The sequence below is a fragment of the Vicugna pacos genome, chromosome 20 (assembly GCF_048564905.1).
Source record: "Vicugna pacos chromosome 20, VicPac4, whole genome shotgun sequence".
Taxonomy (NCBI): Eukaryota; Metazoa; Chordata; class Mammalia; order Artiodactyla; family Camelidae; genus Vicugna; species Vicugna pacos.
In genome coordinates, this window is record NC_133006.1 from 23110073 (window position 1) to 23132411 (window position 22339).

At 41.0% G+C, this 22339-nt stretch overlaps 2 protein-coding genes across 2 annotated transcripts; one reads left to right on the forward strand and one right to left on the reverse strand.

The window, feature by feature from the left end:
• Positions 1–1476: 1476 nt before the first annotated feature.
• Positions 1477–8941, reverse strand: LOC102533895 (butyrophilin subfamily 3 member A2-like). Its single transcript, XM_072944700.1, has 9 exons — positions 8863–8941; positions 7963–8310; positions 5534–5815; positions 5194–5361; positions 4812–4832; positions 4691–4717; positions 3806–3832; positions 3572–3598; positions 1477–2126 (listed from the first exon to the last, which is right to left on the reverse strand). Exons 1-9 carry the CDS (start codon positions 8939–8941, stop codon positions 1477–1479), a joined length of 1629 nt encoding a protein of 542 aa, XP_072800801.1.
• Positions 8942–14075: 5134 nt separating this feature from the next.
• On the forward strand, positions 14076–21865 carry LOC116284688 (butyrophilin-like protein 1). The gene is made up of 9 exons (XM_072944701.1): positions 14076–14205; positions 16429–16779; positions 17363–17644; positions 17758–17958; positions 18529–18549; positions 18640–18666; positions 18853–18879; positions 20694–20720; positions 21375–21865. The coding sequence occupies exons 1-9, from the start codon at positions 14076–14078 to the stop codon at positions 21863–21865; spliced, it is 1557 nt and encodes a 518-aa protein (XP_072800802.1).
• The last annotated feature ends 474 nt before the right edge of the window (positions 21866–22339 follow it).

A 22339-nucleotide genomic window follows, 5' to 3' on the forward strand; every position in this document is an offset into this window, starting at 1 on the left:
GTAGAGCATCAACTGTCACACAGTCTTTCACTGAACACCTCCAGCCTTTGCTCCCCAATGTCTAAGTTAGAAGGACAAAAAACCACTAAAGGGAGTGAAGTGACAGGTAGAAGAATCCTGCTATAGAATAAAGTAGGAATTTAATTCTTGCAGGAGACATACTGAAAACTCATTTGGTAACCTCATGCTGAATGTCTTGAGTATAAACAAAAGTCAAATACCCAAAACTGAACCCACTGCCCTTCCTGTTCCATGCCATACTTCCAATACCATTTGTACCCATTTTGCTGTTATCCCCACATATCCTCTCAGCCACCATGTCCATTTGATTATACCTACTAATATTTTCCCACCATTCACTTGCCTCGCTCCTGCTTTTACTACTTCTTGCCATTTAAGACGTTGCCTTAATTCAGTAAAGTTAATATTCTGGGATCTGGATTTATTCTTCTTGGGTTCAAATACTGGCTTTGCCCTCTAGTGGCCGTGTTTTAGGGAAATTTTGCCAAAGAGGTTTATCTTCCAAAAGAGATTGTTAAAGGGACTTGCCATTTAAGGATCTGCTGGCTGTACAGAAAAATCTAAGTAGATCTAAGTTGATCTCTTTTATTGTCAGAAAGAGAGGGTTTATTTGACAGGAGACGCTCGTATATTACATTCCGGAAGACGCAAGCTTCGTAATAAACAGCTGCAGAGGCTTAGATGCATTAAAGGCAAAGGAAACCCTCAACAGCGGGAAGAACATGGTCAGAAAGAACTGACTTTTTTCTCCGAAAACATACATTGCAAAGCCCTTTCCTTTTATATTCACATACTCACAATTCTGGACTTGCTGATCAGTGAGAACTTGTTTTAAAAAAGGGGGGAGGGGTGTGCTCTTCCTTCCCAGAAGGCTTGGTCTCCTGCTCAAATGGTTTATAGTTGTTTATTAGTCCTCCCCACCCCTTGGCAAAGTCCAAGTTTAGAAGCTGATGGACACCAAAGTCTAAGGAAAAGACAAGCTGAGTCATTAACTTTTAAAAGACTTGAGCAGATTTCTGTGTATCTCCAACCGCAGCCTGTGTATTAAGAATTTACTCAACTGGGACCCTTCCCTTCATGCACCACACCCTCCTCCATATTTGATAACAAAAATAGTAGGAAGAGAGATTTTCTTTTTAAATGTAGCTGTAAACATATTTACTTCAAAACACAGTAAGTGCCAGAACTGAAGAAAGGCCCACGCGTTTAGCTGGAGTTTTCTTGTGACAAATCGTTGCTGTCCACAAAGAGGGCTTCCCCAAAGGTAGCACTAGAGGAAACTCCCCCAGGCGTTTTCCAGCTGTTCCCACTTCTCTCCCCGTCTCCCTGTCTCTTTGCAAGGGGCTGAGTTCATACCCAGTGAGGCTGACCTGCTCTTGGAGAAGGGCAGCTTTCTTGGAGAAACACCCATAAGAAGTTCAGGCGGAGGCAGCAGATGTGCTGACACTTCACTTCTTATGGACATAATAGAGAGTTAGCTTCTTCGGGGACACTTAGATCACAGCTACTTAAATGAGTTACAGAAGACTTTGCAGAAAAATCAGGACAATTTTCATTCTTATCTGAAGCTGAGCAGATAGTCAAAGATGTGCCATCACCCTGAAGACTAAAATAAGGACGAAATTTCCCACAGAAGGAGATTCCAGTAAAAGAATGGATGTGGGACCCATCGATCATGTTGTAAAAGGACACGTTCCCAGCATCCCAGTCCAGGAAAACTCCAATCCTGCGGGGCCACTGTCTCAGTGACAGAGACCCTTTCTGGGAAATGACTTCTCCTTCCTTGTATGTTACCACCCAGAAATTCTTCTCTGGACTTTCTGCAAACCACCCCTCTCTTTTTGCTGTAACTGCACAAACACCCAGAGCACATCTAGTTCCAGATCCAGCTTCTGTCTTCATACTCACTTCTACCTCCCAGAAATGTCTCCCTGGGGTAAGGTCATCCTGGCCCAAAACACTGGAGATGGTTTCAGACTCTTCTTGCTCTTGGTGTGTTGAGGCGTCACCATTCTGAGGATCATTCTCTTTTAAACAAACTTGTTTTCTGCTCTCAGATAACTTGAGCTTGTGATGAGCTGTGTCTAAATCCAGAGTAACATCCACTGCAGGTTTGGGGGGAAAAAAATGAATATCATTCCACCATGGAGATGGGGTGACTTTAGGAAAGATTCAAATTACTAGGAAAGGAAAATGAAGAAAAACAAGAGGGAGAGAAATGGAAGATAAGGTAAGACAGTTTATGTTCTATTCTATGTCAGTTCATAGGAGACACATGTTGTGTAGGTCAAAGAAGGTCAGGGTTGAATTGGACCTTAGATAACCATGTGTTCCAGACAGACTGAGACCATTTAGCCAAGAAGGATGTCTCATCTGAAAACCCTCAGGATCAGATATTTCAAGTTGGGGTTTCTCTAACCTCATGCAGACGCTGACTGCTTTACTGCCCGCTCTTAATAACTAAGCGATGTCACATTGCCAATCACAGCATGTCTACTTTCATTTGCGCTTCTTCGGTGTCATTTTTCTGTGGGCTTATGTAATAAATAAGTCATCTAGTCTCACACACTCTTATTATATTTCTAATAGTCGAAATCCCAACTCTGTGGTCAGAAAGATCTGAATTGTGATAACCACGCTGTCTTTAGGAGCTGTGATCTTGGAGTTCCTTTGCCTTGCTCAGCCTCACTGTAACCTCATGAAGATGCATATGATGATGACACCTCAGCACAGCACAGTGAGAAGCACACGAGACAGTGTGCAGAGAACATAGTGCTTTACCCTGCCCGTGATGAGCACGTGGTAGATGGTAGCTTCCAATGGTTGTAGTAACACTAACACCAGGAGTGCGAGTGGCACCAGTGCTAACTCTAGTAGCAAACCCCACGTCTTCAATAATGAAAATTTTTCTCATAAGAATTTGTATGTGAGGAATTAGAATATATTTTAACTTTTGGAGGATTACATTAATTAGGAAATGTTTGTGGACACAGGGATATTCAGAGTTAAGTAGCATACAGTAGTAACAGTTGACTCATAATTCTGGAAAGACTCTAAGATGATCAGGGGCCATTTTCCACTTGCGCTGAGATGCAACAAACCCTTCTCTGTCTCAGACTGGTTATGTAGTAGACTTCCTTCTGCCTCAGCTACTCTGTCAATGTTATCTGCATGAATAAATCTAAAGTCTCACTTAAATATCACTTAAGTCTCAGATTAAATATCAATTCCTCAGGGGAATTCTTTGAATCCACCATTTTTTTTTCTCATGGCATTCTCTTATCCTTCCATAATATTCATCACCGTTTGTACATGCACTTTCCCATGAAGTCGGACAAGATCTGCTTTATTCATTTGGCACTGAATAAATAGTTGTATAATTTTATGCTGAATGAATGAATGAATGATGTCAGAACAGTAAGAAATCTGTTCACATTTCTGCATGAGACTGAAGCAAAAGCCACGAAGTGAATAACCAGCTAGGTATTATAGAGTGTTTTCTCATTTGTATAGAAAAGATTATGTGAGACAAAATAGTAAGGTCACTCACCTGCTTCGAACAGTTCCTTTCTCCAGTCTAAAAAGAAAAAACAAAAAAGGGAAAATATGCCAAGAACATGTCCTTTGAACGAGTGAGATACTTATCCCCTTATCCCTTGTATTTTTTTGAACTCCCAGATTCAAAGTAAAATCTCCAAAAGTTGGCACTTTTCTGAAAACTGCCCTGGAAATGCCTCATGAAATCCTGAAGCACCTGAAGCCCAAGACAACACCAGTTACTCACCAGCATATAACTCCGCTTTTCTCCAATCTGAAAAAAAAAACCAAAAAACAAAGGAAGTAGATTCTCCCATTCATTGGAACTTCACTTCAGAGCATGGCAACGCTGTGACCACGTGGAAGCGGAAGGGTTATGATGGTGCTGCGCTGCCGTGTCCGTCACTCAGTGACAGTTCTGATGTGCTTGTCCTCTTGTACATCTCCCGCTTTATTTCTCACGTTTTCCACATTCCACATTTGTGATCAAATGTGAGGTTCTGTTTTTTTAATTTTTTGTTGTTTTTGTTTGTTTGTTTGTTTTGTTTTTCAAGGCAGGGATAGGCTTGAATTATGAAAGTATTGGAAAGCTTAAAATTTTATGTGCTGCCTTCACACTTTTGAGCTTCACAGGACTCCAAATGCCTAATTTGCCTGCTCTCACCCGATATGCCCTCCACCCAGCACGGAAAACTCCCCTATCAGCTAATTTCTCTGTTGGCCAAGGCAACCTAACCCCACCTGGTCTTTAACCTAATGTGCTTCACCTCACCGTCAGCCTGCAAAATTATTCAAACAAGCCAATTTCATGCTTCCGCAGAAAACAGAGGCATCTCATCCTCTTATAACTACGGAGCCTGCCTCCCACAGCCCTTGCTAGCTCATTGTGCTCTCAAGTGCAACCCCCACGTGGTCCTGCATGGCTCATGGTGTCCTTCTCCCTAGGACGTGAGTATATGTAATTTAAAAACTGCTGTCAGTCTCATCTGTTCAGTGTTGTGTGTCATATGTTTGACCATTTTATACTATTTAGGGTAGGGATCCCTTCCTCACCAGCAAGGTAAATAAGAAGTGACTAGAACAGAGGGGCAGGTGAGATGGTCGACCCAACAATCACATCAATATAACTCACCTTGCTGATATAATGTCTTCCTTCTGGCTGAAAAGGAATAACAGCCTGTGAGATGCCAGACATACGGCATAGAATAAGGACTCTATTTCCTCTATTAGAGCAAAGAAAATGGATAACTTACCAAGCTCCTTCTCAAGTGATTCTAAAAAAGAAAGAAAATAATAAAATGGATTTAACAGAAAATAAACCTAAGGTTAAAAAAAATAAACCCAAGGTTTATTTTCTAGACTGTGTTCCTAAATCCAGATCCTGAATGCTACTTCCATGTACCTAGAACAAAAAATTACCTTAATTGAAATTTATTATGACTATTAAAGAAAAACCCTATGTTTATACTGTGAGTTTTTTCTTTCCAATGAACTCTGTAATAATATTTTTTTCTCATGGAGATCTTGGGGCTCTAACTCAACCGTATATATATTTCTGTGTTCCCAAAAGATGCCATCCATGTTAACAAACCCATAAATTCACAGATCCCCACCAAGTCTGATTCACAGTTTTACCTTTGGCTTTTCTTTCTTTCTTCTTTTCCTTCTCAACTTCTGATACATTTTTCTTTTCCTGTTTTTCTTTCAGAGCCAAATACACAATAGCACCAACGGAAATCCCAAGTATCACGAAAGTCACAGTGAATGCTACCTTCCAAGGAGAGGTCCTAGGGAAGAAGGGTTCTGACACAGGGTGCCCAAAACCTGATCAAAAACGTACACCAAGCAAGCCTATCCCATCCCAGGTCCCCAGTATCCCCCCCACCCCTTACTTCCCCCTTACTTACATTTTAATGTTTTTAACAGTGCTTCAATAACTGTTACGTGAATTGCCCCCCCAAATGAGCACACTGACCTGGGATAAAAATGGTTTCCACTTGCTCTTGTCCAAAGAAGGGGTTCTTCATGGAACAGGACACTTCTGTCTTTGAGCTGTCTCTCACAATGAGAGACGCCTCAGTCTGAAATAACCCATCATCATCTTGCGTCTGGTCTTCAGAGAGAGACGGGATCCTCTCTTCCTTTGCATCTTTCCACTGAACTTCAGGCTGGGGAAACCATCCTTTGCCTGTGCACTTCAGCCGTATTCCTCCATCTTCTGGACCCACCATGAAAATATGAGGATTGGAACCCAGACCTGGAGAGGAAAGTCATTTATCTGAGACTTGGACATTTTTTTTTGTCCAGAAGTCCCTAATGTTTCACAGATACACCAGTTGGGGGAGATGAACAAAGCACCATAGTTCTCAATGGATGGAGGGGGTTTCTTTTCTTTTTCCATGAGATAAGTGTGTATCTGAGATTCAAAAATTGTAAGAGCAATGAATCTGATACTGACACTTATAACCAACGCCTGTCTTATCTCCTCTATGCATGCATATCTGCAATTGGCCATAGAAGGATAATAGGAAAGGAGCAGAGTAAAATTTGCCAATGTTGAATTCTTTCAGAAAGAAAATCAGTATATCTACTCTATATCTATATCATATGCTTATTCCATTTCTTAGAGTCTCAAGGAAGACTATCTTTCTGCGCTGAAATTGAGACTTCTTCTGGTCTCTTCCTTAAACAATTTCCTCTTGTAATTTTCCAAGTTTTCTTTCTTCCACTGAGTAAAGATTATCTCAAAGATGGAGGTAACAAGGTGAAGTGAGTCCACGAGGGAGCCAGTATACGTATATGAAACAAAAATTAATTGACATTTTAATAGTGTTTTTAACTGTGCTTCAGTAACTGTTACTTGAATTGTCCTCTAAGTTTTTCTCTCTCCTGACCCCAATTATATTATATCAGCTTCAGTGATAAAAGCAGGAACAGCATAAAAAAGCTCGTTCTTCCTACATTGCTGAATGCGTAAGTTAGTTACAGCAATTATATAATATGGGTGAGAAAAAATAATGTCGATGAGCTAGTGTCCTTAAGCGGAATAAAAAGAAATTTTGATAGAATGAAGGGGAGATTTCTCAAAACCTAAGGAAGAGACGGAGATCTTCAGGTGGCTCTTGAAGAGCTGCATCTAAAGTTTTTAATAATATTTGTAGCAATCTTTCATGAGTCAATGAGGAAAGATGTAACAAAGGCTGGGATGATGATCATCCTGGTGCTAACCAGTGGGGGACCAATCCTGGAGGAGATTCGCTGAGTCCTGAATGTGATGGGCTGCATTAGACTCCAGGGATCTTTGCACAATTATTATTCAAGAGAGGGACAGGAAGCTCCAATAAAAACTAAGATATAACTTCACACGAGCCTGATTGGCTGAGGGCTTGAAGACAGAATTAATTTTGTTTTTAAATAAGTAAACATAAACATTTTTGAAAACTAGTTTATGAACAGAGATTAAGATCTGCTATATAAATATATTACATATTATAATTACATAATATATTTTATTATTTTATACACAATTATTTTTCAATTTAATTATATATAAATATAATTATATATAAAATTTATTATATAAAAAGAGATAACTGAAATGGCACAGAACAGTCTGGCATTAAGAGTTACCTAGGAAGAGAAAAGGAATATTGAAGGGAAAAAAAGATAATCATTTATATTCTTACCTTTCTGAAATGTTTGAGTTTGATGCAATGAGTTATAATTTTATTATAATTAAAAACAAAACAGCACCAATGATGATAACACTCATAGTGATCAATTCAATGTTCTGTGGGCCAATCCTCAGTGTATTCCAGCCTTTCACATTTGCCCCTATCTGCAGGGCCTTTTTATTTCCCTGAAAGCCACTCCGTTAATGGTTTTCTCTATTTCTGCTTCACTAAGCTCCTGAATGTTAATTATTTTCCAGCCTCAATCCTTGGATGATGCTTTTTTTGTTCCTTTTTCTGCAGTATCAGTCTGTTCTGTCAAACCCTCACGGTCACTTTCTCCAAACAGCGCATTTAGTACTTGACCACTGACAGTTCCGGGTAAGCCTCTGTGCATCACAGTAGCCAAATGGGATCTGGCCTCTGAGGTTAATGGAACGTTTTGGTAATCATGGTGCCCTCCTTCAAAATGTGTGAGAGGAGACATAGAGGGAATTAAGTGACCTATTTTTTGGTAGATATTTCTGGAAATAGTGCAATTTTAAAGTACAGCACAATACATGCATAAACAGAGTAAGAGGATTTGGGGTTAACTCCAGTGTTTAGGATGTTGGCCAGCTCCAAGCAAACCTGTCTTTTTGTCTTTGTTCTGTTCACCATCCTCCCCTCCAAATCAAACACAGAACAGTTACATTTCCCTTAGAGTAATCTACATTTTCAGATAATTACTCACCTATCACTTTTAGCTCCAAAACGGCTTCTTCAAAATCACTTCCCTTTTTAAAAAAACACTTGTACATTCCATCGTCTGAGACGCGGAGGCTGTGGATTCTCACAGCCACTCTTCCCTCAGTGATGTAGTCTTTCACCAGCTCTGCTCTCCCTCTGAAATCTGCCAGCTGTTCTCCTGTCTGCTCCATCCCGTCCTGATACACGTACACAGCCTCTGAGAACTGGGAGCGGAACCAGCGGAGCTCCATGTTCTCCAGGCTCATGGCTGGGAACACGCGACAGGGCAGCACCGTGTCTGCACCCAGCATGGCCACAATGGGCTCCGAGGGGCCAATCACCGAAAATGAATCTGTGGAATAGAGCCACAAATGAAAAGAATATCAGAATAACCTGCCTGGATTTGAGAACAGCGTCAGTACTGGCCCAGTAGAGCCCCATGGACATTCTCTCTCCCACTCACGCAGCAATAATTTGCAGCACAAATTCAGGCTGAAGATGGCAGTGAACAAGACAAGGCGGATTTCTACCCTTGTGGATCTTATAATCAACAGAATGATCAAGTATTAAACAAATGATTTTTAAATTGCCATGGGGGTGAATTCAGTGAAGGAGGAGGGGAGCTAGAGTTTTTAATCAGGTCTTGCGCATCAGAAAATGCATTCCTCCAGAAGCTGAGATCTGAATGAACTAGAAGTCATCAGTAAAGTAATTCTATCTGGTCCTCCTCTCTAAAATGACCATATAATGATTTACTTGCCATCGTGTATGGGCAAATACATTATTATATCAAAATAAAATATTTGAAATTAATCTAGGTAGATATGAGACATGATGAAGTGGTTTAATTCTTCTGTTCAGAGAACAAGAGAATCCACATATAGGAAATATAAAATATTCTCACCTGAGCCCCACATGGACACCTGGAGAAGCAGGATAAAGAAGAAGTCTCTCGGCAAAGAGAGATCCAAGGAACACACCATCTTTCCCAGAGCAGAGAGCAGTATGACACAGAGCGAGGTCCTGAAAATAGCTAGAGTGAAAAAAAAAAAAAAGAAGAAAAAAAAAAAAAAAGGGACCCACAAGGTTGAAAAGACTGCAGCTAAGGTGGTTCACAGTGCTTCTAAGAAATGACCTCCTGAAGCTCTCAAACAACTGTAGCGTCTCAGGGAACATCAGGGAAGACTGACTTTCACAAAGAACTTTCGTTTCCCTTTGCCAAGAAAACAGTCTTCATCTCAACAGCCGTGTTCTGCAGTGATAAAGCTGACCACAAGATCTCTAAACTCAAGAACATTTTATTCAATGGATGTGAACACAGAGGAAAGGCAGCGAACAAGCAGCCACTGAGAGAGATGGCTTTAGCACAAATGTTACTCTGGCCCCGCAAACTTTCTCCCCAAGGTTCCTATATGATGAAGGAGCAGATGTAACTCAGCTTGCCCTGTCAACCCCCAGTGTCCTTGCCCAGATTCCCTCACTCACCCTCTTGCCCCACTCACATCTTCTGAGTTCTTCTTACAGGGACGAAGGCATCCTGGAACTTCTCCCCCTCACTGCCGCAGGCACCGGGAAGATGCACTCTCCGCCGTTCCTCCAGGTCACCCTCTCGCGGCTGCCTGCGGGTCTCCAAGATGCCGAGGGAATATCAGACGTTGGAAACCTTGGAGCCCCCAGGAAGCTTTAGGTGGTTATTAAAAGTGTTTCAGAAAACTCTTTCTGAAGGGAAGAAAGATGGCCCCTACTCAGGAACCACTCAGCAGTGTGCTTCTTGTCTGCTAGGCAGACATGTTCAAAATTGAAAGTAAAATAAAGTAAGGAAAGAGAACTTTGACCAGGCATGAATAATAAACTCATCTAATAATTACATACTTACAAGGAGAGGATCAAAAACAAGCGATTTCTTTCTCTCTGAAGTAGATTTTCCAAGTTAATAGCATAAATATTAGAACTCGATGGCCTGAGTTAAAAATCCTGGTAAGACTACTTATAAGCTCAAAGTTTTGAGCAAGTTACATAAACTCTCCGTGCCTCAGTTTCCTCATCTGACAATGGGTTCAATAGTAGTACCTATCCTAAGGATTACATAAATTAATAGATGTGAAGCACTTAGAAGAGCGTCAGTAATTTTTACATTCTTTATAAGTGTTGGCAATTTTTATTTTGATGTTTTGTTGAATTCACCTCAATATATCTGCCATTCTGATAATAAATTTTCATCTCCCAGTTAGGCCCCTCATTCCATTAGACAGGGAATTGAAAAGACACGGCCCATTCGTATCTTCTCTCAGACGTAGAAATTTCCCCCACTGATATCTGGGTTACATCCATCGCAACCAGGATGGCAGAAAAATAGTATGAAAGTCCCCAAATGGTTCTCCAAAAACATTCATCCTCCTTCCATACTGTAAACAATGAGAGGCAAGGATGATTTTGCTGTCCTGGGTCTACAGAATTCATTTTTGTTTTGAAGATCCCTCAGATCCTTTGAGTTCTAGAATATTTGTTTTTCTTGCTTAGAATGACAGAAAGACACTCCAAGTTAAAGCCTGAAAGAATTAAGAAAGCTCTAATTTATATTTTTGAAATTCTGCACCTGAGATTGAACAACTATGTATGGTTTGTAGGAGACATAGGAAAAGAAGCAATAAACAGATATAAACCAGACACATTCTAACAAAACTTTACGTATGACAATATTAAAATTAAAATAAAAATAACATTCAGACAGAAATCATTAAAAGAAACAAGGTTTCCTCTGCAGATAAGGGTGTTCGTTAAGAACATGTAACTTTCAAGGATTGCATGGTTCTAAAAACATAGCGGAATTTAAAAATGCAAAAATCAGTTGGGAACTCAAAAATTTTTTAAATCATAATTAATCAGAAATGAACAGAATCATTCTAGAACATGTAAATGAAGTCACAGAGGTTTTAAATAATATAACAACTATGCTACATCAAATCTTTTGCTTAATGACTTGGTGAGATCCAATAATTTCTCTTATTTTTTGATTAGTAGAAATCCACTTAGGATTAACAGAATGACCCAGTGTGAAACTTATCTAACCCCTTCCTCCACTGTGCTTTACAAGAATTCATGTATAAATGACTCTTTTTTTTCTGCAATAGTCCAACTTTTTATGAAGTGCCCTTTTTTCTGATTCTTGTCCCTAATCTCCTTTCCATTTTGGAAAACATACTAGGTGGATGTTGAAGTGTTGGATTTATTATGCTTAACTTATATTTCCTCAATTTTATCTCTTTGATTTAACGTACCATATTCTGAGAGAATATAATAACTCTATTTTTTTCTAGCCCAAAGTTTTGATCTTCAGCATTGGCTACTCTGATATGTGACACTTCTATTTGTTTTCTACTTTAAGCCAATTTTTCATTCCCAAGAATGCTGATTGTTTTCCCAATCCTGCATCTCCTATGAGTGAATCCTTCCTAATACACTTTATATTTGGATTACAAATCTTTATATACACATGATATTCTTTACTTTTTTATGTTAGAGAAATCTAAAAATTAGAGATAAGCAAAAATAATAGAAACACCCACACTTGTGCCAGTAAGAAATATATACCTTACCATTATTTTCCTGTGATTTTGATGTCTATCCTTTGATCTTTCTTAAACAAATAAGGTCATTTTGTTCACACTGTTTTAAAAACTGCTCTTTGAAATCAATAATACCTTGTAGTTCTCTCTCTCTCTCCTCCCCGCCCCCTTTACCTTTCTCTCTTAAACACACAAACACTGGTATGTATTCAGTATAATTCCCTCAAAATGTTTTCTACAGATTAATTGGCTTTACTCAAACAATTCTCTGTAATTGGGGAAAATGTCCAAGACATGTATATAAATTTTTCAAGCTCGTTTTTTCTTAATTTTTCAAGCTTTGTTGGAAATGTATATTAATGTGTTTCCATTTTGAGATAGAATACACATGCAAACATATACCATACACTTCCAAGTAAACAGAAGAGGCAAGTCGTGTCTTCAGCCCATCCTTTTCTCCTTCAGTTTTCCCTTCCCACTCCTCAGTATTTAGACCTAACCATTAGGTGGGTATCAGACTCCAAATGAGACAGGAGGGCCTTAGGGAGGAGGTGGAGGGCTGCCCAGCATGGTGTGAAAGAACTTGAATAGAAGGAGAAGGGCCTGCATGGGATGGGGAGGCAGCCCCAAAGAGAACTGCAGAATAGATTGTCCTATATTCAAACAATGCGACATTATTCAGCAATAAAAAATTTAAAATGTATTGATACACATAACGTGGTTGAATCTCAAAAAAACCATTTTCTTTTTTAGCCAAAGAAGCCAAACGCAAAAGCACACATACTCTATGACTCCATTTTGTTGTTTTTGAAATTTTAGAATAGCTAGGACTAAGCGATGATGATTTATATCAGATATTGTTTGTTTTTCCCGGAATGGACTGACTGATGATGGGCATGAGGGAAATTTTCAAGAGACCAAAATCATGCATATTTTGATCAAGGTGGTGGTGACATGAGTGCAAGCATTTGTGAAAACTCATAGAAATGCATGTTTTAAAACCATGCATTCCATTGTACGTGAATTATATCTCAATACTTTTTATTTCTTAAAAAAAGCAAATGGATCCCCACTGTTTGTAAAGAATATTTATTTAGGATCTTGGTCTTTGCTTGGCCAGACAGTTAGGGGCTTTCACAAGAATATTTATGCAATTGCTGTCTGTGTCCCTGATTATCTGTAAACCTGTGTGACATGAAGAAACACTAATTAAATTTGGAAAGAGTGTGAAAGGGAAAGAAAATGCCTTTTGGCCATTCTGTATCTGGCACTGACAACTGTGTTGTTATATCTATTCTACTTTTGGGAACACTAAGGTTTTCGAAATACAGCTGTAAGTTTCCCGGAGCACAGAACCTTCCATTTGCGACCTCTGACTTTGCCCCTGTGCAGCTCTGCACGCGGCTTCCGATGCCAGCGGCGGTGTGGTAGGAGGAAGCGTGCTTCTCTTGGGCTCATTCTCCAAATTCGAGTTGAACGTTTGGATGACCAACCAACCTGAATATACAGGAAGATGATTCCTTCTCCCTGAATCACGTGATTTCAGCCCTTTACAGGTGGCAGGAAGGACCTACACTGAGCATTTTCGACCGAAACAACTTCAGAGTTCCTGCCATTCTATAGCTCAGCCCAGTCCAAAGTCCCCTGGGATGACCTTTTTTACTTCCGCTTTCGAAGTAACTAGAACTTCACTGGAGGCAGGTTGTGATCTTCTCCTTGAGCCCATTCTAGGAGAAGCATTCAAGTGCGAGTGCCTCTTGGCAGCCTTGTTTGTTCCCCTTCCTAAGAATATTTTCCCAATCCAGAGTCGGATTAGAAGCCTGCTGTTTCCAGCCCCTGCAGCTGCACACACTCTTGGACGCTGACCACAAGTACAACGAGGTGCAAACTGTCTCTGGAGCCAGGCCTTGTAGAGGCACTGAGCTGCCCAGGAGCCTCTGAGAAACCCCCTGGCTCATCTGGATGGTGAGAGAGAAATGTGTGGTGATGTGCAGGTGTGTTTGTGGGACATGTGGGTCCTGAAAAAAGAAGGGCTTGGGTTCTGGGTCATGTGGTGAGAAAACTCCCTTCCCTTTAAGGAGTTAAGCCACAAGAGTATTTGTGGTCAAAATAAGTAAATAAATGTATGTAGGAATGAATGAATGAATGAATGAAGGAGGAAAGTAGCTTGGCTGAGAGGAGTGGACCCATTTTGTGTCTGACTTCATTTCTCAACTTTGAACTCAGGGGCTTCAATTTCAAGAGAGCCCTGCTGAGAAGGTGAATCCACACAGAAGCAAGAGAGCCCACGGGACACCAGAGAACGTTTTACAGATTTCTACACCTGCTGGGGAAACGGTTAGTTTTCAGAAAAAAAAAAGAGGAAAGAAAAAAAAAAAACCCATTGGGAAGGGTGGAAGTTGGTGGTATTTGTCTTAAGGTCTGTGAGGGAAAACATACCAAAAACTGTGTCTAAAAGTATGCCTTTGAACAGGGGAGTTTTTTCTTCCCTAAGAACTTTCACTTGCCTGGCTTCTCGCCACCTTCTCCTACAGAGTACCTCGTTGTCAGAATGAACATTTGGTGCCTCCAGTGTGCTCCACTTTCTGCTCTGAAGAAGATGGTGGGTGTTCCCTGTTTCTTCTCTGCTGGCTTTCTCCCCACTCTCCTCCTTCTCCAGATGTCCACGTGGTGCTCCGCAGGTCAGTGGTCTCCCTCATGCATTTCATTTTTTGGTTTGTTTGCAGTGGCTCTTCTCATATAATGAGTCCATCAGTCACAATTCCGCACCCTCTCAAAGGCAGTTATATCTGGGGAAACTGTGGCTGCATCTGCAGCCAACAAGAGGCTTCAAGGGTGGGAGTAATCTCCTTCATATCAACATCCCTTACTCCTTTGATCTGACTTCACAAAAGTCAGCTGTAATATTTATCTAAATCTTTATTGAATATAAGTGATTTCAGCCTGTTGAAATCTGATGTAACTGTTCATTAAAATATACTTTGTAATGTTTACACTGCCAAAAAAACCCAAGTTTCAGTGCAAAGAATTTGGACTCAGGATCACTGGGCACTATCTGGTTACAATCTTGGACAAATGATTTATTATTCCTGGAACACAAGTCCTTCCTTCATAAAATAAAAGGGCTCCTCAAGATAAAGTGTTCAGACTCCAGGTTTGAAGAGAAACCAACTACGAGGTCACAATAATGACACTTTTCTGTTATTGTCTCCTAAATTTGAAGTAGATTAGGCAGTAAGTATCAAAATATTTAATTTTCATATATGTTGACTCAGCAATTCTATAATAATTTACCCTAAAGAAAAGCTGTCTGTGTTTATATACATGTATGTTTAAAATGTTTATTGCAGGGCTGTTTGTAGTAACACTAAATTGGAAGCAATAGTCACCAGTATAGGAAAAGCTCAAACACGATGGTGTAGGCAGTACCCAAAACAATCAGTAGAGCTGGCTACATGTACTAAAATAGTTGCAAGTTCCTTGTTGAAGAAATTGGTGTATAATGATCCCATTTATGTGAAACAGAATGAAGTTTTTCCACTGCATGTACCTCTAAGTAATGTCAAATATCTTTTCTCAAATTAAAGGGCTCATTTAACATGAGTGGCCAATAGCTCTGTATCACTTAGCTAAGGACGTATATCTGTTAGTTATACCAATACCCTGGGTTTTATACAGGAATGGAAAAGAAGGGGGACCTTGGCTTCAGTCCAGCAGAATGGCCGATGTCACGTTCTTTGCCCGGATGGCCTGATCCACACTCTCTGGGACAGACTGGCCACAGGCACCTTCCTCTAAGCTCATGTGCTCTTGCCATGTGTGCTCAGTACACGTGGGCACTCACACAGCCACGCCTCTCTGAACTCTTCCCAGCTCAGAGTCACTGCATTTGCAGGCCTAAAATCCCTGACCTTTCACAGATCCACAATATCCTGGCCCTCTGCCAGTGCAAGCCAAGGCAAGTCCTGCCCAGGGGTTACCATTTCCTCTTAAACATCGTGGATTTCTATACTAAAGTCATTTTCAAGCAGATGATTGTAAGTTACTTGAGAAAGGAGCATATTTTATAATTCAGACAAAGTCTCATTTTGGTCTACAGCATCCTCCTTCCTTTCCCTGGGGAATCCAGCCAAGGCCTGACCTGCCTCAACACCTGGAGCCACTGATCTCCAAGTCCTGCACTCCTCTCAAGAAAATAATTTTTATGAAAAAAAAATTCTCTATGATTTCAAGCCTTCATAGTTACTTTTTTAAAAAGGTCTACCTCACTTTATAAATACTGCTTTTCATTTTGGGATAAAACGCCATTAATCCTGCCTAACCCCCAACGCACAGTAACCTAAATCTCAAGGTCAGAAATGTCTACTTACCCTCCTAGGAGCAGAGCAGTGGGAGACAAAGGGATGAGTGAGGAGAGAAGTACCTTCCATTCTCCTCCCACCAAAAAAGGGAAACTTGCTTAATGTCACACTGCCACGTTTAATTCTCAAGAAATCTCTTTTACATAGGATTTACATAATTTACATATAAATACTGTTTGTAAATGTATAGAAAACACACGTCTTCTCAAATGCCAAAATATCACAGTTGCTACCTCTGGGGAATACAGCTGAGGAAGTTAGGTTATAAAATATAATATGTAACTGTTTTTTGGAAAATAATACAAATAAGAAAGAACTAGAATATGAAAACAAATGTATGTACGTATATGTATGGCTGGGACATTGTGCTGCACACCAGAAATTGACACATTGTAATTGACTGTACTTCAATTAAAAAAAAAGGATTAAAAAAAGGAATAATTAAAAAAAGAACTGTTTGAGTCTCTAAATAAAGAAATGGAGGTGGGTGTATCATCTCATCTCCCTCACTCATTCCCCCATCTGTCTCTGATTTTCATGCAGTGTCCGGGTTTTCTGTAAAGGGACCAGCTCAGCCCATCATGGTGTTGCTAGGGGCAGATGCCACCCTGCCCTGCCAGCTGTCCCCTGAGCAGAATGCCGCCCACATGCAGATCCGGTGGTACCGAGCCCAGCTCTCCCCCGCTGTGCTTGTGTACCAGAATGGACAGGAACAAGACGGGGAGCAAATGCTGGAGTACCGTGGCAGGACAGAGTTGGTGGGGGACTCCATCGGCAAAGGGGCTGTGGCCCTGCTGATCCAAAACATCCGTGCCTCTGATGATGGCCAGTATTGGTGTCATTTTAACGATGGTCGCATCTCCCAAGAAGCCACTGTGGAGCTGCGTGTTGTAGGTATGTTAACTTAGCACACAGTGTATGTCACGGTGTAGAGCAAAAAGGGAAGATGAGAGCCCTCTTAACCTGGCATTTCTTGTGAGCGTCCACGTGTTGATATACAACTTTACCTTGTAGAATGTCGATTTCCTAAACTGTATGGTGAGGATAAGACTATACACTCTTTGCTTTTAAACAAAGAAGGAAATATTTCTGAGGATATTTTGATATCCAAAAAGATCTCAGAAATTAGTTAACTATATGAATTCAGATAGGTACTGACACCTTCAAATATTCTTTTTCTCAATCAGTAGGGAAAGACAACTTAATAGAATTAAACTCCTTTTTTCTGACTGTAATTGTCCCTGTTCTTTTCTCTTTTGGAATGACCCCAGAGCTATCAGTCCATGTAAAGTGCAAAGGCATTAAGTTGATTTAAAAACTGAATCACAATTAAGCCTAGCACTGGCTGTGAGCAGTTTCTTGAACTCTGAGTTTCCGTTTTCTCATCAGCCTGGTGAGGGGCAGTTAGGCCTTCCGCCCCAGGGACTCCTGAGCCCTCAAGGACCTCAGGCCTCAGGCACATGCCTTCTCTCCTCAGGCGTGGGCTCTGCCCCTCACGTTCACATGAGGGGCCCCGAGGATGGCGGGATCCGAGTTCTGTGCTCCTCGGGTGGCTGGTTCCCCAAACCCAGGGTGCAGTGGAGCGGCATGGCGGGAATGAAGCTGCCATCCCTCTCTGAGTCTCAGACCCAGGATGGAGATGGGCTGTTCCATGTGGAGGCATCTCTTGTGGTCACAGATAGCTCTGCGGGCAACGTGACCTGCTCCATCCAGAACACCCTCTCCGGCCAGGAGAGAGTGTCGGCCGTCTTCCTCCCAGGTCAGTAAGGCACAAACCCCAAGGCAGAGCTGGGCTGTGTGAAGGGCACGGAGGGCCGGCAGGCCCTTGGAGAGGGGGCAGTCTCTCACCGTGTCTCCACATGCCTGCGTCAGAGGCCTTCTTCCCCAGGACGTCTCCATGGAAGGCAGCTCTGGCTGGGACCCTCCCTGTGCTGGGGCTTCTCCTCATTGGGATCAGCTACGCCGGCTGGAGAGAACATAAAGCCAAAGAAAGAGAAGTAATGGAAAGGAAGAAAGAATCTCATGAAAAGGATAAGATGAGGGGAGAAAAGGAACAGGTGCTTGAAGTCAAAGGTAAATCAGGGCAGCAGGTCAAATCAGAGGTTTATGGAAAACTTGCAGATACAGGCTGCGTAGGGTGGTTGGGGAAATAAAAGATTGCCAAAGAACCCCAAGCAGAACACAGGGTACCAAGAATTCCACTGAGCTGGAAGTCTTAGGGAAAGGAGAAAACCATGTGGGGAGTTAGGAGAGCTGTGGGCAGGGGTCATGAGGCCCCCAGTCTGCCCCAAGCCTGTTCATGCCTCTGTGCCCCAGCCTCGGCTGCTGTTTCTCTTTGTAGAAATGTCTTCCCTTATCTTCTCTTCCCCTTTGTGCTTCAAGAATAAGCTTCAGAAATAACTAAGGAATCTTAAATTCCCATGAAGCCTGGGCATTCCTTCCTGTGTGGCCCCACGAAACTTTCCATGTAACTTTTCTTAGCACTTGGTGTTTTGCATTTGACATACATGTTTGCTGATGTTTCTCATCCACTGAACAATGGGACCCATAAGAGATGGCCAAATAGAATTAATTCAGCTGCTCACCAAACTCAAGAGCAACTAAAACCCAATTTGATGGATTTTATTTCTCTTCCTCTTTCAGAAAACCTCAAGGCAGACCTTGGTAAGTCTTGTTTCTTCTCATGTCCTGTGTAGAATTTGTTCTGCTTTTCACACCTGTTCCGGATCTCTCACTGAACATTGTTTCTTTCAGAAAGGCGAAAGGCATTATACCAAGAAGGTAAGGGACTCTCATGCTAACTGATGTCCTGATGCCCAACAATTTCTCAGCTCCCTATCCTTTGAGGAAAAGAAAGACTAAGAGATTTAATGATGATTAGCAGAAGAGAGACAAGGGAAAGGAAGAGAAATATGAGACCCCAGATTAATGTCTCATCTTATTTTATCTGTATTTTTTCTGTTTTAGATTGGAAAAAGGCCTTGCTATATCCTGGTACGTAACCATCTGGCCCTGATCTCTCCAAGTGCCCCTGGTAGTCTGAGCGTCATAAGCAGAATCATAAACACACACACACACACACACACACACACACGCACATACACTTGTGAAAGTTGTGACAATTTATTTGATATCACTCTGTAGTATTTTGTATTTGGAGGCTCAAATAATCAGTTGTTTTCCAGAGCTAATGATAAAGGAGAAGTAACTGGTGACAGGTAAATTCTACAACACAGCTAGGGTAGGACTCAACATGAATTGTTAGCCCAGCCACTATGGAGAAGGAAGACACAGAACACAGAGTGATTTTGATAAGATTTGGGAGACTAAAGAATACTCTATATTATGTCAGCATTTCTATTCTACAAATAAAGTTTAAAACACAGAAAATGTATTTATATTTAATACTTGGAAAAATACTTTAACTGTAAATTTACTCATTTTACCTATTTGAAATAAAGTAAAATTCAATATACAGGGACAAAGGTTTATGTCTGAAAAAGTTGAAAAACAGTCTTCCAAGATATTTTAATATCATTTGCAAAAATGTGTTTATCTGGTGGTAGGAGGAGTTGCTTATTTTTTATACCTTCTAAAATCTGTGTCTATGTATTGTGTGGCTTTCTAACTCTGGGTGTGCATGCGTGTGTAATATAGAATTAGACCTCAGAAACATACTAGGTCATTCCTTGACTGTATACGTGTGCAATTTTTATATGCTAGACATTGTGCTAGATGTTGGTATAAGCTATTATCTCTGACCCTATGGAACTTAAAGTCCATTGAGGGAAGTAAGCTAGGAGCCAGTAAACTACACACAGCCTGTTAAGTGCTTAGATAAGAGGAGGTCAGAGGAACTCTTCCCAAGGATTAAAGCTGATTAAGCAGTTTCTATTAAGCATTTTCTTTATAAGATGCTGAAAAAAGTTCCTATATTTCTAAAGGAGCGAGCAAAGTGTAAAGGAAGGCCTTTGGGTTTTAGTTCCAACTCTACCAATTACAGATGAGCAATCGGGCTATTTTCTCTTTCTTGGCCTCAGTGTCCTTAACTCTAAGATGAAGAGACTGGGTTACATGATCTCATATGTCCTGCTTGACTCGCATATTCACAGATTCTCTGCATCAGAGTGCTAACACTTCTCACAGGAGGCCGGTTTCGTGAGAGGCCACAGAGCTGCGCCAATCAAGAGTTATGGATATGTCCTTACCTGCCTATTGTCCTAAGACTCTAATGAGAGTATTCAATCTTTAAATAAAATCACAAGCCCTGTAATTCTACCACAGCCGCAGCAGAAACAGATGCAATTCTATTTCCCATGAGGAATCTGTCTCTGGAGAAAAACATAAACAATCTGATTACAATTGAGGTCAAAATAATGAGTCAGTTTAAATGCCTTGGTCATAAACTTATGCTTTACTCTGTGAACGTCATAAGCTGGAAAAAACATAAATGAAATGAAATGAAATGAAATGAAAAACACATCAGTGAGGAGGTCCATAAAGGTCTTGAGAGCACAGTAGAGTGGCATGTGGAGCAGCAGACCCTGCCCCAGGTCAGCCTGGCTCAGACTGGAGAATGAGGCCCAGCTTCGGGCTGAATTGTGGGATAGTTTCTAGCCTGACATAGAGCACAGGAGACATACTTTTTGTCCTGTAGTTTCTGGACACTACCAGAGTTTGTGGGGCTTAGAGGAGGAAGAGAGTGTTGAGCGGAGAAGGTGATGAGTTAGGGGAGGAAGCGTCTTACCTCCTTTCCATTCCCTGGGGGTGCTTCCATCTCAGTTTCAATTTATGTTACTTTTTTTCAGATTGGAGAAAGGAACAGTTCCAACCTGGTAAGTGGTTCTTTATTTATCTTTTTGGCTCCCTTCCAATCTGCCCTCTGAGACCCTCTTTTTCCTTCCTAACATCATCTCCTTGTTGAAAAGACAGAGGCACCGTTCTGGTCAAGCAAGGGAAGAACATGAAAATAATATTAGCCTGGACTGAAAATTACCTCTAGGATTAGCTATTCTGCTAGCGCTTCTACTTTCATATATGGACACAGCTTTCTCATCTGTGGGGTCCCCGTGGTTCTGAAATAGAAATTAATAGAGCCCCTCAGCTGAGGAGACCGCAAACTAAGTGAAAAGTGCTCAAAACAGCAAGAGTAATCGCGCTGTTCTTTGCAGAGAGGTCAGCTCACACGGAGCCTGTTACTAACTGAGGAACATAGGTCTAATTGGCAGAGAACATAGTACACTATTCTCAAATACATACTGCAAGTCCCCTGCTCACTCTGGCGTTCTGCTGAGACACTGACAGTGTAGATAAGAGAAGGTAAGTAGCCTTGAACTCAAGATGAGAGCACATCAAACCCACCTCCCCCAACACACGTTCAGAGCAGTGTTCTTTCACGTTTGCTCTGTTTGTTAAGGTTTGCCCTGTACAACAGTTCTCTGAAGTATACAATATTGGCCCTTTTCTTTCCTTTTTAAAAAAAATTCCAGCTCCTGTGGCTTTAAATCAAGAAAACTTTCATCAGGACGATTCTTACCCAGAGAGAAAAGAGAACTTCAGAGAAGACATGCAGGGAGACTGCAAACTTACGGCACTAAAAGCGACAGGGTTCACTTCAGGGAGATACTATTGGGAAGTGGATGTCGGGGATGCGGATGAATGGACTCTAGGCATTTATGAGAAGCCCACAGAGAGGAGTGATTTAAAAAGTGATCTACTAAAGAAGTACAGAGTCTTAGAGAAGAAAGGACGTGAATACAGTGCTCTCACCGGTTATCGCCCAGACATTTCCCCAGAAAAGCTTCTGGTGGAAGAGTGTCCACAAAAGATTGTGATATTCTTGGATTATGAGGACAATGACATTTCTTTCTATAACATGACTGATGGAACCCACATCTTCTCCTTCACTCAGGCCGATTTCTCTGGGTCACTCTATCCTTACTTCAAACTTAAATCCATGGGGCTCTCCCCATCTGCATGATAGTAAGTGACACAGAAAAAGAATCTATATACCATGAAGGCAGTAGCAAATTCTCTGTAAACCCTAGGACTCCAGTCCTGATGGATGTCCTCAGGGCCACTGATTAGGAGGACTCCTGGCTTAAGGCTCCTTGAATCTGCATGAGCAAAATTTCTAATCACATCAAGCAGTGTTTCTCAAGCAATCTGCAGAGAAGAATCTTTTTTTTTTTCTCTTTTGGTTATTGTTGTAAATATCTCTTGCGTTATGCATTATATATCACAGACTCATACTTTTCTGAAATAAATTACTGGAAACATAATGAAGTGAATAAAAAACAAAGGCATACAATTACAAGGAGTAATTTTATTATTAGATACAATTTACCTAATATTTTCTGTCATTTCTCTAAATTTTTGTAATGCTCTATTTCTGTGTTTGTTTCGTAAAGAACTAGTAGGAAACAGTTGTAAATATACACTGGTCTGTGGATCA

Bases quoted from the DNA above. Each gene is read 5' to 3' on its own strand.
- LOC102533895 (XM_072944700.1), bottom strand. From the start codon at position 8,941: ATGGTGTGTTCCTTGGATCTCTCTTTGCCGAGAGACTTCTTCTTTATC. The intron at 4,718-4,811 runs GTAAGTTATCCA...ATTCCTTTTCAG, and splicing joins ATCACTTGAGAAGGAGCTTG to CCAGAAGGAAGACATTATAT. The intron at 3,833-4,690 runs GTGAGTTATATT...TTTTTTTTTCAG, and splicing joins GAAGACATTATATCAGCAAG to ATTGGAGAAAAGCGGAGTTA.
- LOC116284688 (XM_072944701.1), top strand. From the start codon at position 14,076: ATGAACATTTGGTGCCTCCAGTGTGCTCCACTTTCTGCTCTGAAGAAG. The intron at 17,645-17,757 runs GTCAGTAAGGCA...TGCCTGCGTCAG, and splicing joins GTCGGCCGTCTTCCTCCCAG to AGGCCTTCTTCCCCAGGACG. The intron at 17,959-18,528 runs GTAAATCAGGGC...TTCCTCTTTCAG, and splicing joins ACAGGTGCTTGAAGTCAAAG to AAAACCTCAAGGCAGACCTT.